General features: G+C 37.1%; 1 protein-coding gene across 2 annotated transcripts in view; it reads left to right on the top strand.

Moving 5' to 3' along the window:
- LARP4 (La ribonucleoprotein 4) overlaps positions 1 to 5,049 on the top strand; it is a 63,942-nt gene extending 58,893 nt beyond the window's left edge. For both annotated transcript variants that reach the window (XM_058558286.1, XM_058558285.1), the window contains exon 16: positions 588 to 5,049. In XM_058558286.1, the coding sequence (XP_058414269.1) occupies positions 588 to 926 (339 nt within the window). In that variant the 3' untranslated portion in view covers positions 927 to 5,049. The remainder of the gene's footprint in view (positions 1 to 587) is intronic.
- Positions 5,050 to 12,562: the final 7,513 nt, after the last annotated feature.

Raw genomic sequence — 12,562 nt, 5'->3', positions numbered from 1 at the left:
TTATTGAATGCCTGCTGTGTGCTAGGACCAGTGCTGAAGACTTTTTACATGCTTTATCCCACTCTCACGAGACTCCTATTGTCCTGCTTTTTCAGATGAGGTAATTAAGACTTTTAATTAGTCTTATATTAATATGTTATTGCTTTCCAACTGCTCTGCTGAGATTCTTGTGGAATCCCTCTCAAGGTTCTTTGCAGCCAGGGAAGAGAGAATAGAACCATTTTGTTTCATCATATGGATGTACCATTATTAATTAAATCTGTCTTTCCTTGTTAGACATTTAGGTTGTTTCTAGTTTTTTTCATCACTGTAAACAATGCTGACATGAACATCCTTCAAATAAATTCTTCAAGTGAAATTATTGTATCATACATAAATTGCTAAGGCCTTTTATTTTTTTCAACAAATGTATTTATTTTAAAGATTGTACCAATATACTTTAATAGCAGTGTATATGAGATTGCCTGTTGTCCTTTCCTAGAAGATAACTTACTAATTTGCTTGTGGTTAACACTATCCTTTTTGTATTTTATTATTTAGAGAATGTGTACCATAATTTTTTTTGGTTTCTCCTCTTCACTTCAAAGGAACCCCGAAAGCTAAGTTATGCTGAAGTGTGCCAGAAGCCCCCTAAAGAGCCGTCTCCAGTTCTTGTGCAGCCGTTACGAGAACATCGCTCCAATGTAGTATCTCCCACCAAAAATGAAGAGAATGGAACTCCTGAGAAGTCCATCGAGAAACCACATGAAAAGCCAGAAGCAAGGGCTAGTAAGGATTATTCTGGCTACCGAGGCAATACCATTCCCAGGGGAGCAGCTGGAAAAATCAGGGAACAGAGACGCCAATTTGGCCACAGGGCTATACCTCAGGGAGTGACTCGACGTAATGGCAAAGAGCAATATGTGCCACCCCGATCACCAAAGTAAAAAAAAACTATTCACAAACTTCTCTCTTCCCATTAAACTTGAGCCGTGGCTATACTGAACTGTTTTGGAGGGGAGGGGGTAGCCAGGAAGGAAACAGGAGAAAGTACGTCCTTAAATCATTATGGATTTTGGAGTGGTGAGCAGTAGAATCCCAAAATTCATCTCTAAAGTGATTTTAAAATGCTAGAGGATTCCAATCAGTATAAATATATATATATATGTATACATATATAAAAATATAATTTTTCTATTTTTGTTTTTGATTTTAATTTGCAGAGATCTTCTGCCTGGAATCAATTTTGAGGGTTCAGATTTAGCTTGGGGCAAAAACATATTATACATGCTTCAGTATAGGGGATGAGGGAGTGAGAGAAAATATTTTTTGAAGAAGCGTTTCTGTAAAATTAGAAATTACTTTTTTTAATCTATTTAAAGTTTGGCTTGGAGAATGCCATCTCTGCCTATATGGCCTTGTGTTACAGATCAGTGGCTGGGTGCCTGTCATAGTGTGTGTGTGTGTGCAAGAGTGAGTGAAGCCAGATCTCTTGTCATGTTAGGGAATGATTTGAAAACTGAATGTAATACTTGAGTAGATTTTTTTTCCAGTTTGAAATTTAGTCTGTCTTTCTGACCTTACTAATATTTCATTCAACAAGCAGTTAAACTCTGATTGTACTTGGAGATGTGACTACCAATCAATTTGACACTCAAGGAAAGAATAGGGGTTATTCAAAAAATTGGAAATTTGTCTTAGATCTCAGTGGATAGATCAAATGGATTCAAGAGATTTAAAGTACCCTGTGATTTTTTTCTCCCTCCTAAAATAGGAAACAGTTTTTTCTTTGTTTGTTACTCTCTGTTCTTTGACTACCCACCCCCAAAAGCAAAATAACCAACCACCTACAGAATTGTATGTTTCTAACTGCCTTGACCAGTCTAGTCAAATCCTATAACTGTTCTAAATTTCTGAGTAGAACGTTGAAGTATTTTACTCATCTCTTCAGGTCTTGAGAACTTTAGGTCCTAGAATGGTAGGGCAGACTGACTCTACAGTAATTTATTTGTGTTGGTGTTAAAAATGAAACATTGTAACTGACTCTTAAAGTGTCACATAGTGTAGAAGTAAAAAAAAATTTTTTTAAGGCTTAATTTGGGGGCAACTTTTTTCTGTTTACAGTGTATTTATCACCTTCCTTCCCTTTCTCAAAAAAGAAAATACAGTTTGGAATTCACAGAAACAGAACTAGCAAGTCACAAGATTTTTGAGTTAAGGTGAGAAAGATAGTTGAAGAAAATTAATACATAATTTCTCAGTGAATAAAGTTGTAGCTCTCATATTAAATAGGCAAGTTTACATGCTGGTGTTTAGAAAATGGCTAAAAATATTAAAAACCATGTTGCATTAATCTGTTTTAAGTCATACCATTTTCAGAGTTCTATGTAAGGTAAGGTTTTGTTTTCTTTTTAGGGATAGTTTGTAATAGTAATAACTGTCCCTTATGTTAGTGAATTACATATGTACAAATTGAAACTGTAAATTGTGAACACTGGAAAGCACCATTGTGACATAGAGTAAACATCTTAGTAATATATAAAGTGAATGTAAATGGAGGTTAAAATTACATTACTGTGAAACTCATGTTCCAACTCTAAGTTAAGCTTTGGAGAATTTGTATTAATAGGTAACTGTTCAGAGCTTTGAAAACACTGCACATTTCTGTACAAGCCAGAATTACCATTTCTTTGTAACTTATTATTCAGCTTGGCAATTGTTTTTGATTTGGTGGATTGATAACATAGTATAGTATATTTAAGCAGTTTGAAACTATTCATTTCTACACACTATTTTTTAAAATCATCTACTAGATGAAACATACAATAAAACTACCTGTGCTGAAATTTGGGGGAAGCTTTAGGTCCTTTAAAAAAAAAAGTATTAATAATCATTGACTACATCTATGATGTGCTTATTTTGGTTTACTTAGATAATGCTGCAGTTGGTGGAAATGATAAACATTTAAAGTGTTAACACTCTGTGAATGCATTGGATTTAAGAGAATAAACATTTTATAAAAATCACTTGGTAAGGATTATAAACTTAATTATTGCACTTACAATGAAACATTAGTTTTTTTACAATGTGTCACACAAGTTGGCTGGTATTACTTGTATGCTTGTGTGACTTACTTTTAGTCCACCCAACTTCTAAAAACTGAATGTTCTAATTGAAACACAAGAAAAGAGTCTTTTTGAAGAAAGCAAATGTGTTGTTGCCTTTTCCCAACCTCTTATTGAAAGTAGAAATTTAATTTAAAGGTATGACCATTTTTTGATTTCTTATAGAATATAGTTTTAAATTTAATTTGCCTCATTAAAGCTAATAGTTCCCATTTTGATGGGATGTATAGGAAGAATAAATGTGTGTGTGTGTATATATATATAATATATATATTCACAGTATGTATTTAGCATTTATTTTATTACAGCAGATTTAAGGTTTGTATCTAAATGATGCCTATGGGTTGTGTAAAACCATTGGCTTTTTTTTTTCCCGACATTACTCTGTAACTGATGAGGTTTGGGCGTTCATTGTAGTTCGACTATTTATTTGGTTCTTTAAAAGGAGGTATTTAAATGTCAAATTTTTCTCTTCATCCTTATGACTTAACACTTCCTTGGGTTGTTGGAGGCTAAAAGTAGATACAAATGATGTTGAGTGTATGGTACAGTGATCTTCTGCCATAGTTCTTACTGCATGAAGAGAACAAGAGTCACACAAGTTCAACACCTTGCATTTCATAGAGAAGGTGTATAGAGATATTGTAAAACCTGTCTCCATTTTCTATCTTGATACTTAAGGTTTTCATGATATCTAGGGCCTGTCTCTAATCTGGGTAACTTCATTTTTGCAAATACAGACACTGGCATTCGAAAGAGTGATCCATCCAAATTTTTTCAGCTGGATTTTGGAAGAAGAAAAGATCTTTCAGTGATATGGGTTTATTGTTATTGTTGTCATCTTATGTGCTCAGTTTGCATGTGATCAAATGACATGCAGATTTTTAATTTATTTTTGGTTCCTAAAATTAAGGTAGCTTGAATATTGTTTCACATTCCTTTTTCTTTTTAAATAACCAGGTTTGCTGTGCAAAAGGTTTAATGATGGAGTGTTAGTGTCTGCTGGAGCAGAACGTAGTATTTAAAGGTTACTGAACGCTTTCTCTAGTTTTATTAGTTATGGCCTTAATATTTAGTCTTTTGGCTTAAATGTCCACTGGTTTTACTCTGACAAGTTGAACAGCACTGGGGTTAAGTCTGATATTTGTGTTGGCCATGTATATTAACCATATTTTTAAAGTACCCATTTTGTTTGTTTTTACAGAAAAGATAAAATGCAAGAGGGCAATATATTCCTTTTGAGGGTTTTTTATAAATTCTTTACAATATATGATGGGTTTTTTCCTAATTTTTTATATTTCCTTACAATTTGGTGGCCATTAATTTAATTTTAGGTTTTTTGGTATATGCTAATTTAGCTAGTCTGGGCTTCCAAGGAGATACTAGACATTTAAGTTTTCATTACTGAATGAAGACCTTTTAAAAAGTTGAAAGAGAATTTGTTTTCAAGTTCAGTAGATTTTCTTTCAAAATTCACCTGTTTATTAAATATCTTAAAAGTTTATTTTTAAAAGCTGAGAACTTTTTATGAGTTGTTGACTTGATGGTTCCTAAAAGTACAACAGATATCAACACGCTGTGTCTAAAATAGAATGGTTTTATTTTCATTTTGCAGCACAAAACACTGATTAGTATATATATAGAAATGTCCACATCAACGTTGATTTTTGTTTTTGCCTAATTCAAGTGTCCCTTGAGTATGACATCTCTGAAATCTTCCAGGTTGGGGGGTCAGAACCAGTTATCTGGCTTCTGTTTTGTCCATTGCTTAGGTTTGTTCCTGTCGTCAAACTGTCCCCCCCTAAAATGGTGTGACACATGCTCATGCATATTATGTTAAGATGAGTACATCATTGTATTTGTATCTTTGTTTTCAACATTGCCAAGGTGCTATGGGAAATTAAAGTAACACAAAATTAGAATAAAATAAAATTATTAAAAAGCAGGACTGGTTTTCTTTTCTCCGGGTGGTTTATGTCTAATGACTACTTGCATTTACTTTTTGATAATTTTATATGTTGCCCACTCTCTAGTTTCATCACTATTCTGGTCTAAGCTGTTTTTTTTGTTTTGTTTTGGGGAGGAGATGTGGAATGTGATATTTCCTCTGTAAAGTGAGGGCTGAGAGCTGCAAGATTCAGCTTCATGATTCCAGGGTTTTCTTAAATTCTTTTAGTGTCAGAAGCAGTTACTAAAGGAAAAAAAAATCATAGCGCAATGTGCAGCTCTAAGGATGGAGCAGATTATGGCCTGACTTGAGTATGTCTAGGCTTTTAAACTTCTGTTTCCAAGAGAAAACCACTAGGTTACCTTTACCTTTGCAACCACATCATTGCTTTCATTTTATCAAACCCTAGAGCTAAAGGGTTTGGGAAGCTTATTAAGGGGAAAGTTCTCTGGGAAATTTAAATGAGTCTTTTGATCTTTTTTTTTTTAACTACAATAAGAAGGCAAAAATGGAGATGTGAATATCTGGCTTTTTAGCAGCTGGTATCTAAATTGTGACAACTCAACTTTTTTTGAATATTGTATTGCTAAAAATCACTGAAGTATTTCATAGCTATTATGCCACAGGTTATTCTTGAATTGTCTAGTTAGGACGATTTGTGTGTGTGTGTGTGTGTGTGTGTGTGTGTGTGTGTGTTTGTGAGGAAGATCAGCCCTGAGCTAACATCCTATGCCAATCCTCCTTCCCCGCCCCCCCCAAGGAAGATTGGCACTGAGCTAACATCCATGCCCATCTTCCTCCACTTAATATGGGATGCCACCACAGCATGGCTTGACAAGCAGTGCGTCGGTGAGCGCCCAGGATCCGAACCTGCGAACCCTGGGCCGCTAAAGCAGAGCGTGCGCACTTAACCGCTTGCGCCACCGGGCCGGCCCCAGAATGAACTGTTTTTATAGTGGAAATCTAGGTCTTTTAAATATGGGCTAATTTCAGATTAGATTCTCTAATTCTCAAAAATATTTAGAAGTGTTTACTGTTTACCAAGTTATTTGATGTATGTTTGTAAATAATATACATTAAGGTAACATATTTAATGTGAACATTCACTTCAGTAATTACTTAACTCATTGGTAATATTGCCTTTTAAACAGCTAAAACCGTAATTTGCTCATCAACAGTTATTTTATATTCATGAAGATGGCTAATATCAGTGAGCAAAATGGTCCCAGTGATAACAGGTTTAGAAGGGTTCTGTGCTAACAAAGCCTTAGGGCATTATATCAGTGTGTTAGTAAGTCAGTGTGGCCAGGAGAGTGGGGTGCATAACTTAAATTTCTTCTTTATCGTATGAGGAACACAATGTAATTGTGTATTCTTTTTCGTGGACTAATAACCAAATTGGTAAACGTTAGTTATGTAGGTTTTTGAGTTGTATTTAAAATGAATGGATTTGGCAAGAGTCTCATCACTGAGATGTACCTTTTATATTTAACTATGCCTTGTTAGAAAATATTAACCTAAATGTGTCTCCAGGTTTAAATTTCAATTATATGCCTGGAAGTTTTTATGGAAAGTTTAGCCATTACTACTAAAGGATTGTGAATTTCCTTAAAAGTCTTTGGAATGAAAACTCAAAGGTGTCATTAGTTTGTATGAGGTTTTAAAGGAACTGAAATGTTTTCACTTTCTTCATAATGCTACCAAATAAGGACCTTCGTATTCTTCTGGTGTTGTGCGAAGGAGCAAGCTACCTAAATGCTATTTTTTAAAATTCGTGTTGGGTAGCTGTTCTGCAGATCTTTGAAGCTGCTGTACTTTTCTCCTGTTTTCTTTGTATACCTCCTGTATCAAATTTAAGGAACCATAGAAGGACTCCAGCCTCCCTATAGTATTATGTAGGCTGTTATTTATCTTCACACACATGTATTTTGAATGACGCATCAATTACAATTTTGCTATTTTGCATTCCAAATTCTGCTTATACAGTACAAGTAACTATGACCTTGACCTGTCAAAACTGAAGGTATTAATTTAGCATTGGAGTTCATTGTGATGGGTGAAGTATTCATTCAACCAGTATTTATTGGCTGTGTTCCAGGCATGGTGCTAGGCAGCAGAAATAGGTAAGATTCCTGCCCGTATGTTGCTTAGCATGAAATAGTCATAAGTAATTGCAAAATTAGACCAGTAGTAAATATGAAAGCTAGAATCATAAAGAATATGCAGTTGGAGTGGGAGATGGTGCAGGGATAGAATGCTTCCCTGAGAAACAAGACAGAGATCTGAAAAAGTAGGAGTTAATTAGATGAGCAGGAGGAAGGTGTTTCAGATGAGAGAACAACCTGAACATACTACCTTTTGATGCACTGGAAGAATTGTGGGGTCCTGCAGATATAGCACGGGGAACATTGTTCTATCCTCCAAGCTCGGGCTGGAGAAAAAGGTAAGAACCAGACTCCTGGGATTTGAAATTTGTGCATTATGGAAAACAGATGGGAGACCAGTGAGGTTATACCTGATGATACAGTTGGAGCAAAGTGGATGATTTGAGAAACATTTAAGAACAGAACTTGAATGGATTAGATACGGAGGAAGAGAGGAAGCCATCAAAAATGACTTGAATTTTGGCCCTGGAATTGGATGGAAAAGTTTATGCCATTCACCATGATTGGTTACATTGACCAAGAATCTTATGTGGAGAGGGAGATATGAGTACAGTTTTGAGATGGTTATGCTTGTTTTTGCAGAACTTATGATAATCCTAACAATGAAGTGGAAAGTAATACTAAAAATAATAGTAAAATAAAATCATTCCTTCTTAAATCCGAAAGACACAGTTCAACTCTAGCATAGAGTAGTTTTCATTAGATTACATTTTCTTTCAGCTAATTTTAAAAGTGACTGCGTCAGGGCTAAAAGTTGTTTGGTTTATGTCTGCTCTTATTTCTGTATCTTAACTGTTGCTACTTTAATCCCAGTCATCATCCTTTCTCCCTCCTGGACAGTTCTCCAGGCCAGAACTATTGTGCTAAGCACTTAACGTATGATTTCAGTCAAGACTTAATGTTTCCAGTCCTCGCCGATAACATCTGTCACGTATTGGAGAGGAATAAAAAGGGTTAAGCTTGTCGTGACTGTTGATCACCTCTAAAATAAACATTTTCCTTGTTACCAACTTGCCAATTTTCTATCCGTAGATCCCTAGAAGTCAATTCATACCTGCCTCGGCAAACCAGTTGTGTCCTAGAAATCATGTAACACATCCATAAACATGGTCTAAAGGTAGAATTTGAATATTAAACTTTTCCCCCCACCTTGAGTGAAATTATAGCCTTCCCATAGATGTAGCCAAACTCGGCTACTAATCTTGGTGTGTTTAGGGAAATCATTTAATTCTCTCACCTTGTTTACTCACCTGCAAAATTAGGGAGTAATAGCAGATACTCTTCAGTTTCCAGATGTAAACTTATAAAGTAAATTTTTTTTTAAAAGTGTTTTATCTTACCACTATCTTCTTTCCTGGCTATTCGTGCAGTATGCCATTTTTCATCAGTATTCAAACCTTCAGAAAATCCCTACACACTAACTCCCTATGACCTTGATTGTTCCATTTATGACCATTTTGAGCTTACGTATCTAAGCCAAGATACTAGGTGCACAAGATGCTAAAATTATGCAATTCCTACGCTTAATAACTTCAGAGTCAGGCATTATAAGCCAAAATATTGCTATAGTGTTTTGAATGCTTTGATAGAAATACACACGGGGGCCAGCCTGGTGGTGCAGCGGTTAAGTGCAGGCACTCTGCTTTGGCGGCCTGAGGGTTCCCAGGTTCTGATCCCGGGTGCACAGCAACACACCACTCAAGTGTGTGGTGGCATCCCAAATAAAGTAGAGGAAGATGGGCACGACTGTTAGCCCAGGGCCAGTTCTTTCTCGGCAGAAAGAGGAGGATTGGCATCAGATGTTAGTTCAGGGCTGATCTTCCTCACACACACAAAAAATACGCAGGAAATAGTGGTCAGCCCGCCTGGTGGGGGAAGGCATTAACCTTCGAGTCTTGATCAGTATGTGTTGGCTAAGTAGGCGAAGGTGGAATGGGCGGCACACTGGCAAAGAAGAGAGCAAGTAAAAGCACAGAGACGTGACGATATGGCAAATTCATCATAGTAGTCTGGAATGGGCGCAGATTTCAATAGAGCGTGGCAAGAGAAAAGTTGAAGAATTTCATTCGTAGTCAAAGCATGACCAATCGTGTGGTAAGAAAATGAGTTTTCGGGGCCGCCCCGGGGGCTTAGCGGTTAAGTGCGCGTGCTCCGCTACTGGCGGCCCCGGTTCGGATCCCCGGCGCGCACCGACGCACCGCTTGTCCGGCCGTCCTGAGGCCGCGTCCCACATACAGCAACTGGAAAGATGTGCAACTATGATGTACAACTATCTACTGGGGCTTTGGGGAGAAAAAGGAGGAGGATTGGCAATAGATGTTAGCTCAGAGCCAGTCTTCCTCAGCAAAAAGAGGAGGATTGGCATGGATGTTAGCTCAGGGCTGATCTTCCTCACACAAAAAAAAAAGAAAGAAAGAAAATGGGTTTTCACTTGATTCTGTAGGGAATGGAGAACCACTGAAAGTCTTTAAGCAGAGGCTTATGAGAACACAATTCTGATGGCTACGTAAATAGTTTGGGAATTGTCCAGGTGAGAGAGATGTTTGGAATTAAGGGAACAACAGTTAAGATGGTGTGTTAGGATGAATAATCCTCTCCCACAAAGATGTCCGCACCACATCCCAATCCCCAGAACTTGTGAAAGTTACTTTATACAGCAAAAGGGGTTTTATAGATGTAATTAAAGATCTTGAAATGGGAAGAGTATCCTGCATTGCATTGTCTGGGAGGGTCCAATATACTCATAAAAGTAATTGTAAATGGGAGGCAGGAGATCAGAGTCAGTAGTAGGAGATGTGACAATGGAAGATTAAAGTAATGCATCTATGAGCAAAGAAATGCCGGCTGCCTCTGCAAGTTGGAAGAGGCAAGGAAAAGATTCTCTCCTGGATCCTCCAGAAGGAAACAGCCCAGGCAACGCCTTGATTTTAGTCCCATAAGATTCCTCTGGGATTTCTGACCTCCAGAACTATACGAGAGTAAAATGTGTTGTTCTAACCACTACATGTGCAGTAATTTGTTTCATTTGAAAGAAGTAGAATGGACAGGAATTGCTATTTGGTTGGATGTGAGAATGAGGGAAAGATTTTAGAATGCCTGTGAGACGTGTCTGGTAAAAGTGAAAAAGATTAGAAACAAGTTACAGAATGAGAGGAGGGCTAAGTACAGAACCCTGGAAAATGTCAAAATTGGCAAAAATTTTTTTAAAATATCAACACATGTTTTGGCAAGGATGGGAAGTTACAACAGTTCTCATATACTGCTATGGGAGTGTAAGTTGATAAAACCATTTTGAGAGCTATTTGGCTGTATTCAGAGAAAGTGATGAGCAATATCATGATTCCACTTTTAGGTTATATATTCTGGAAAAACTCCTGGACTTTATTCATGGAGACTACAAGAATTTGCAGCTTTTTATTTTTATTTTTACTTTTTTTGCTGGGAAAGATTCACACTGAACTAACGTCTGTTGCCAATCTTCCTCCTTTTTTTTTTTTTTTTTCCCTCTCCAAAGCCCCAGTACATAGTTGTATATTCTAGTTCTTCTATGTGAGCCGCCACCACATGGATGGCTACTGACAGAGGAGTGATGTGGTTCCGTGCCTGAGAACTGAACCCAGGTAGCCAGAGCAGAGCATGCCAAACTTGAACCACTTGGCCATCAGAGCTGGCTCAGCTTTTTTTTTTTAAACAATGAGAAGTGGAAAACAATGTCCACCAACAAAATAATTATAGTATATTATGATGGAATACTATATATGACAACATGAATGAACTGGAACAGCTTTAATGTGTCGAAAGAAATGTTGACGGAGCAAGTTAGATTGACATGTAGAGTTTGATACCTTTTACTTACAGTTTTTAAACTACTATATGTTGTTTATGGATACATCTAGTAAAAGCATAAAAATGTACTAATATGCTTGGAAATGATACCCGTGCAAGATGGTGGATACCTTTTAAATAACCATCTTTGGGGAAGAAGGGAGGGAGGTGAATAATATTGGGGATGCGTTTATAGAGCCTTCAAGTGTATCTGTAATGTCTTTAAAGTTCTGAAGCAGAAATAGGTGGCGAGGTAGGTACACAGGTATCATTCTCCACACTTGGAAATGATTTCAAATAAAAACAATTTTTAAAAATATAAAAAAGTAGGCAGAGGAAAAGGAGTTCCCAAACAATACTGCCACTGAATGTTCTCATAAGAGAAGCAGAAGAAACAGATGTCCAAGAAATTAAGAAAGGAGAAAATTTCGAGGTGTAGAGTGTTCAAGATAAATGCCACATCAGTGAGATGACTGAAGAGTTCGTTGGATTTGACAACTGGGCAGTTACTGGCAACCATTACCAAACTGATAGACTATGAGTGGAAGCCTGATAATAGAGGGTTGAAAAGAGGTTGGAAAATGAGTAGAGGGAAGCCGGTGGCCTACTTTAAATGTCCAGTGGTGGAGCTGGATCCAAATGCATAATCAATCTTACCCTAGCCCCTATCTCTCCATCTCTCTCCTTCTTCCTTCCTCCCTTTCTCCCCCACTTTTCTTTCCCAGTCTACTAGCTGTGTCTTGACATCTTTCTCAAGTGGGCTCTCTCCATATGACAGGAAAGATTGGCCAATAGCAGTTGTATGGTTACATGGTCCCTGCAGCAACTTCCAGAGGAGAAAAGAATTCTCTTCCTCAGTGTCCACATAGAAAATCGTCCACATAACAGGACAAATCATCCTCAGGAGTTCTGGGCTTTGGTGATCTCATAGCTTATGAATCCCAGAGATCGAGAGACATGATACTCCCAGCATGTATATATCATTTAGGCATCTCTTATCTGTCATTGCTAAAATTGTACTTCCTTGATTCCTGGTGAGTTTTAAAATCTTCTCATATGTTTATTAGTCATTTATTATTTGTTACTTATTTTTCCATTAGGTTGTCATTTTTTGTTTACTGGTAGGGCTCTTTTATGCTCTGGATATTTCATTGTCTGTTAAATATACTGGAAATATATTCTTATCTGTAATTTTTTACATTTTAACTTGTATGTGGTGTCTCTTATTTTTAATTGTTTTTGAGGCCATATCTATCAACCTTTTTCTATACAACTTTCTTAGGAAAGCCTTCCCTATTCTGAGGTTATTAAATATTTTTTCTTCTATTTTCTTCCAATACTTTAATAATTTTGATTTTTAAATTTTAGCTTTTTGGCCAGCCCTGTGGCTTAGCGGTTAAGTGCGCACGCTCCGCTACTGGTGGCCCGGGTTCGGATCCCGGGCGCGCACCAACACACGGCTTGTCTGGCCATGCTGAGGCCGCGTCCCACATACAGCAACTAGCAGGATGTGCAACTAT

The sequence above is a fragment of the Diceros bicornis genome, chromosome 17, assembly GCF_020826845.1.
Source record: "Diceros bicornis minor isolate mBicDic1 chromosome 17, mDicBic1.mat.cur, whole genome shotgun sequence".
NCBI classification, from domain to species: Eukaryota; Metazoa; Chordata; class Mammalia; order Perissodactyla; family Rhinocerotidae; genus Diceros; species Diceros bicornis.
This window is presented reverse-complemented; position numbering and strand designations above follow the sequence as displayed.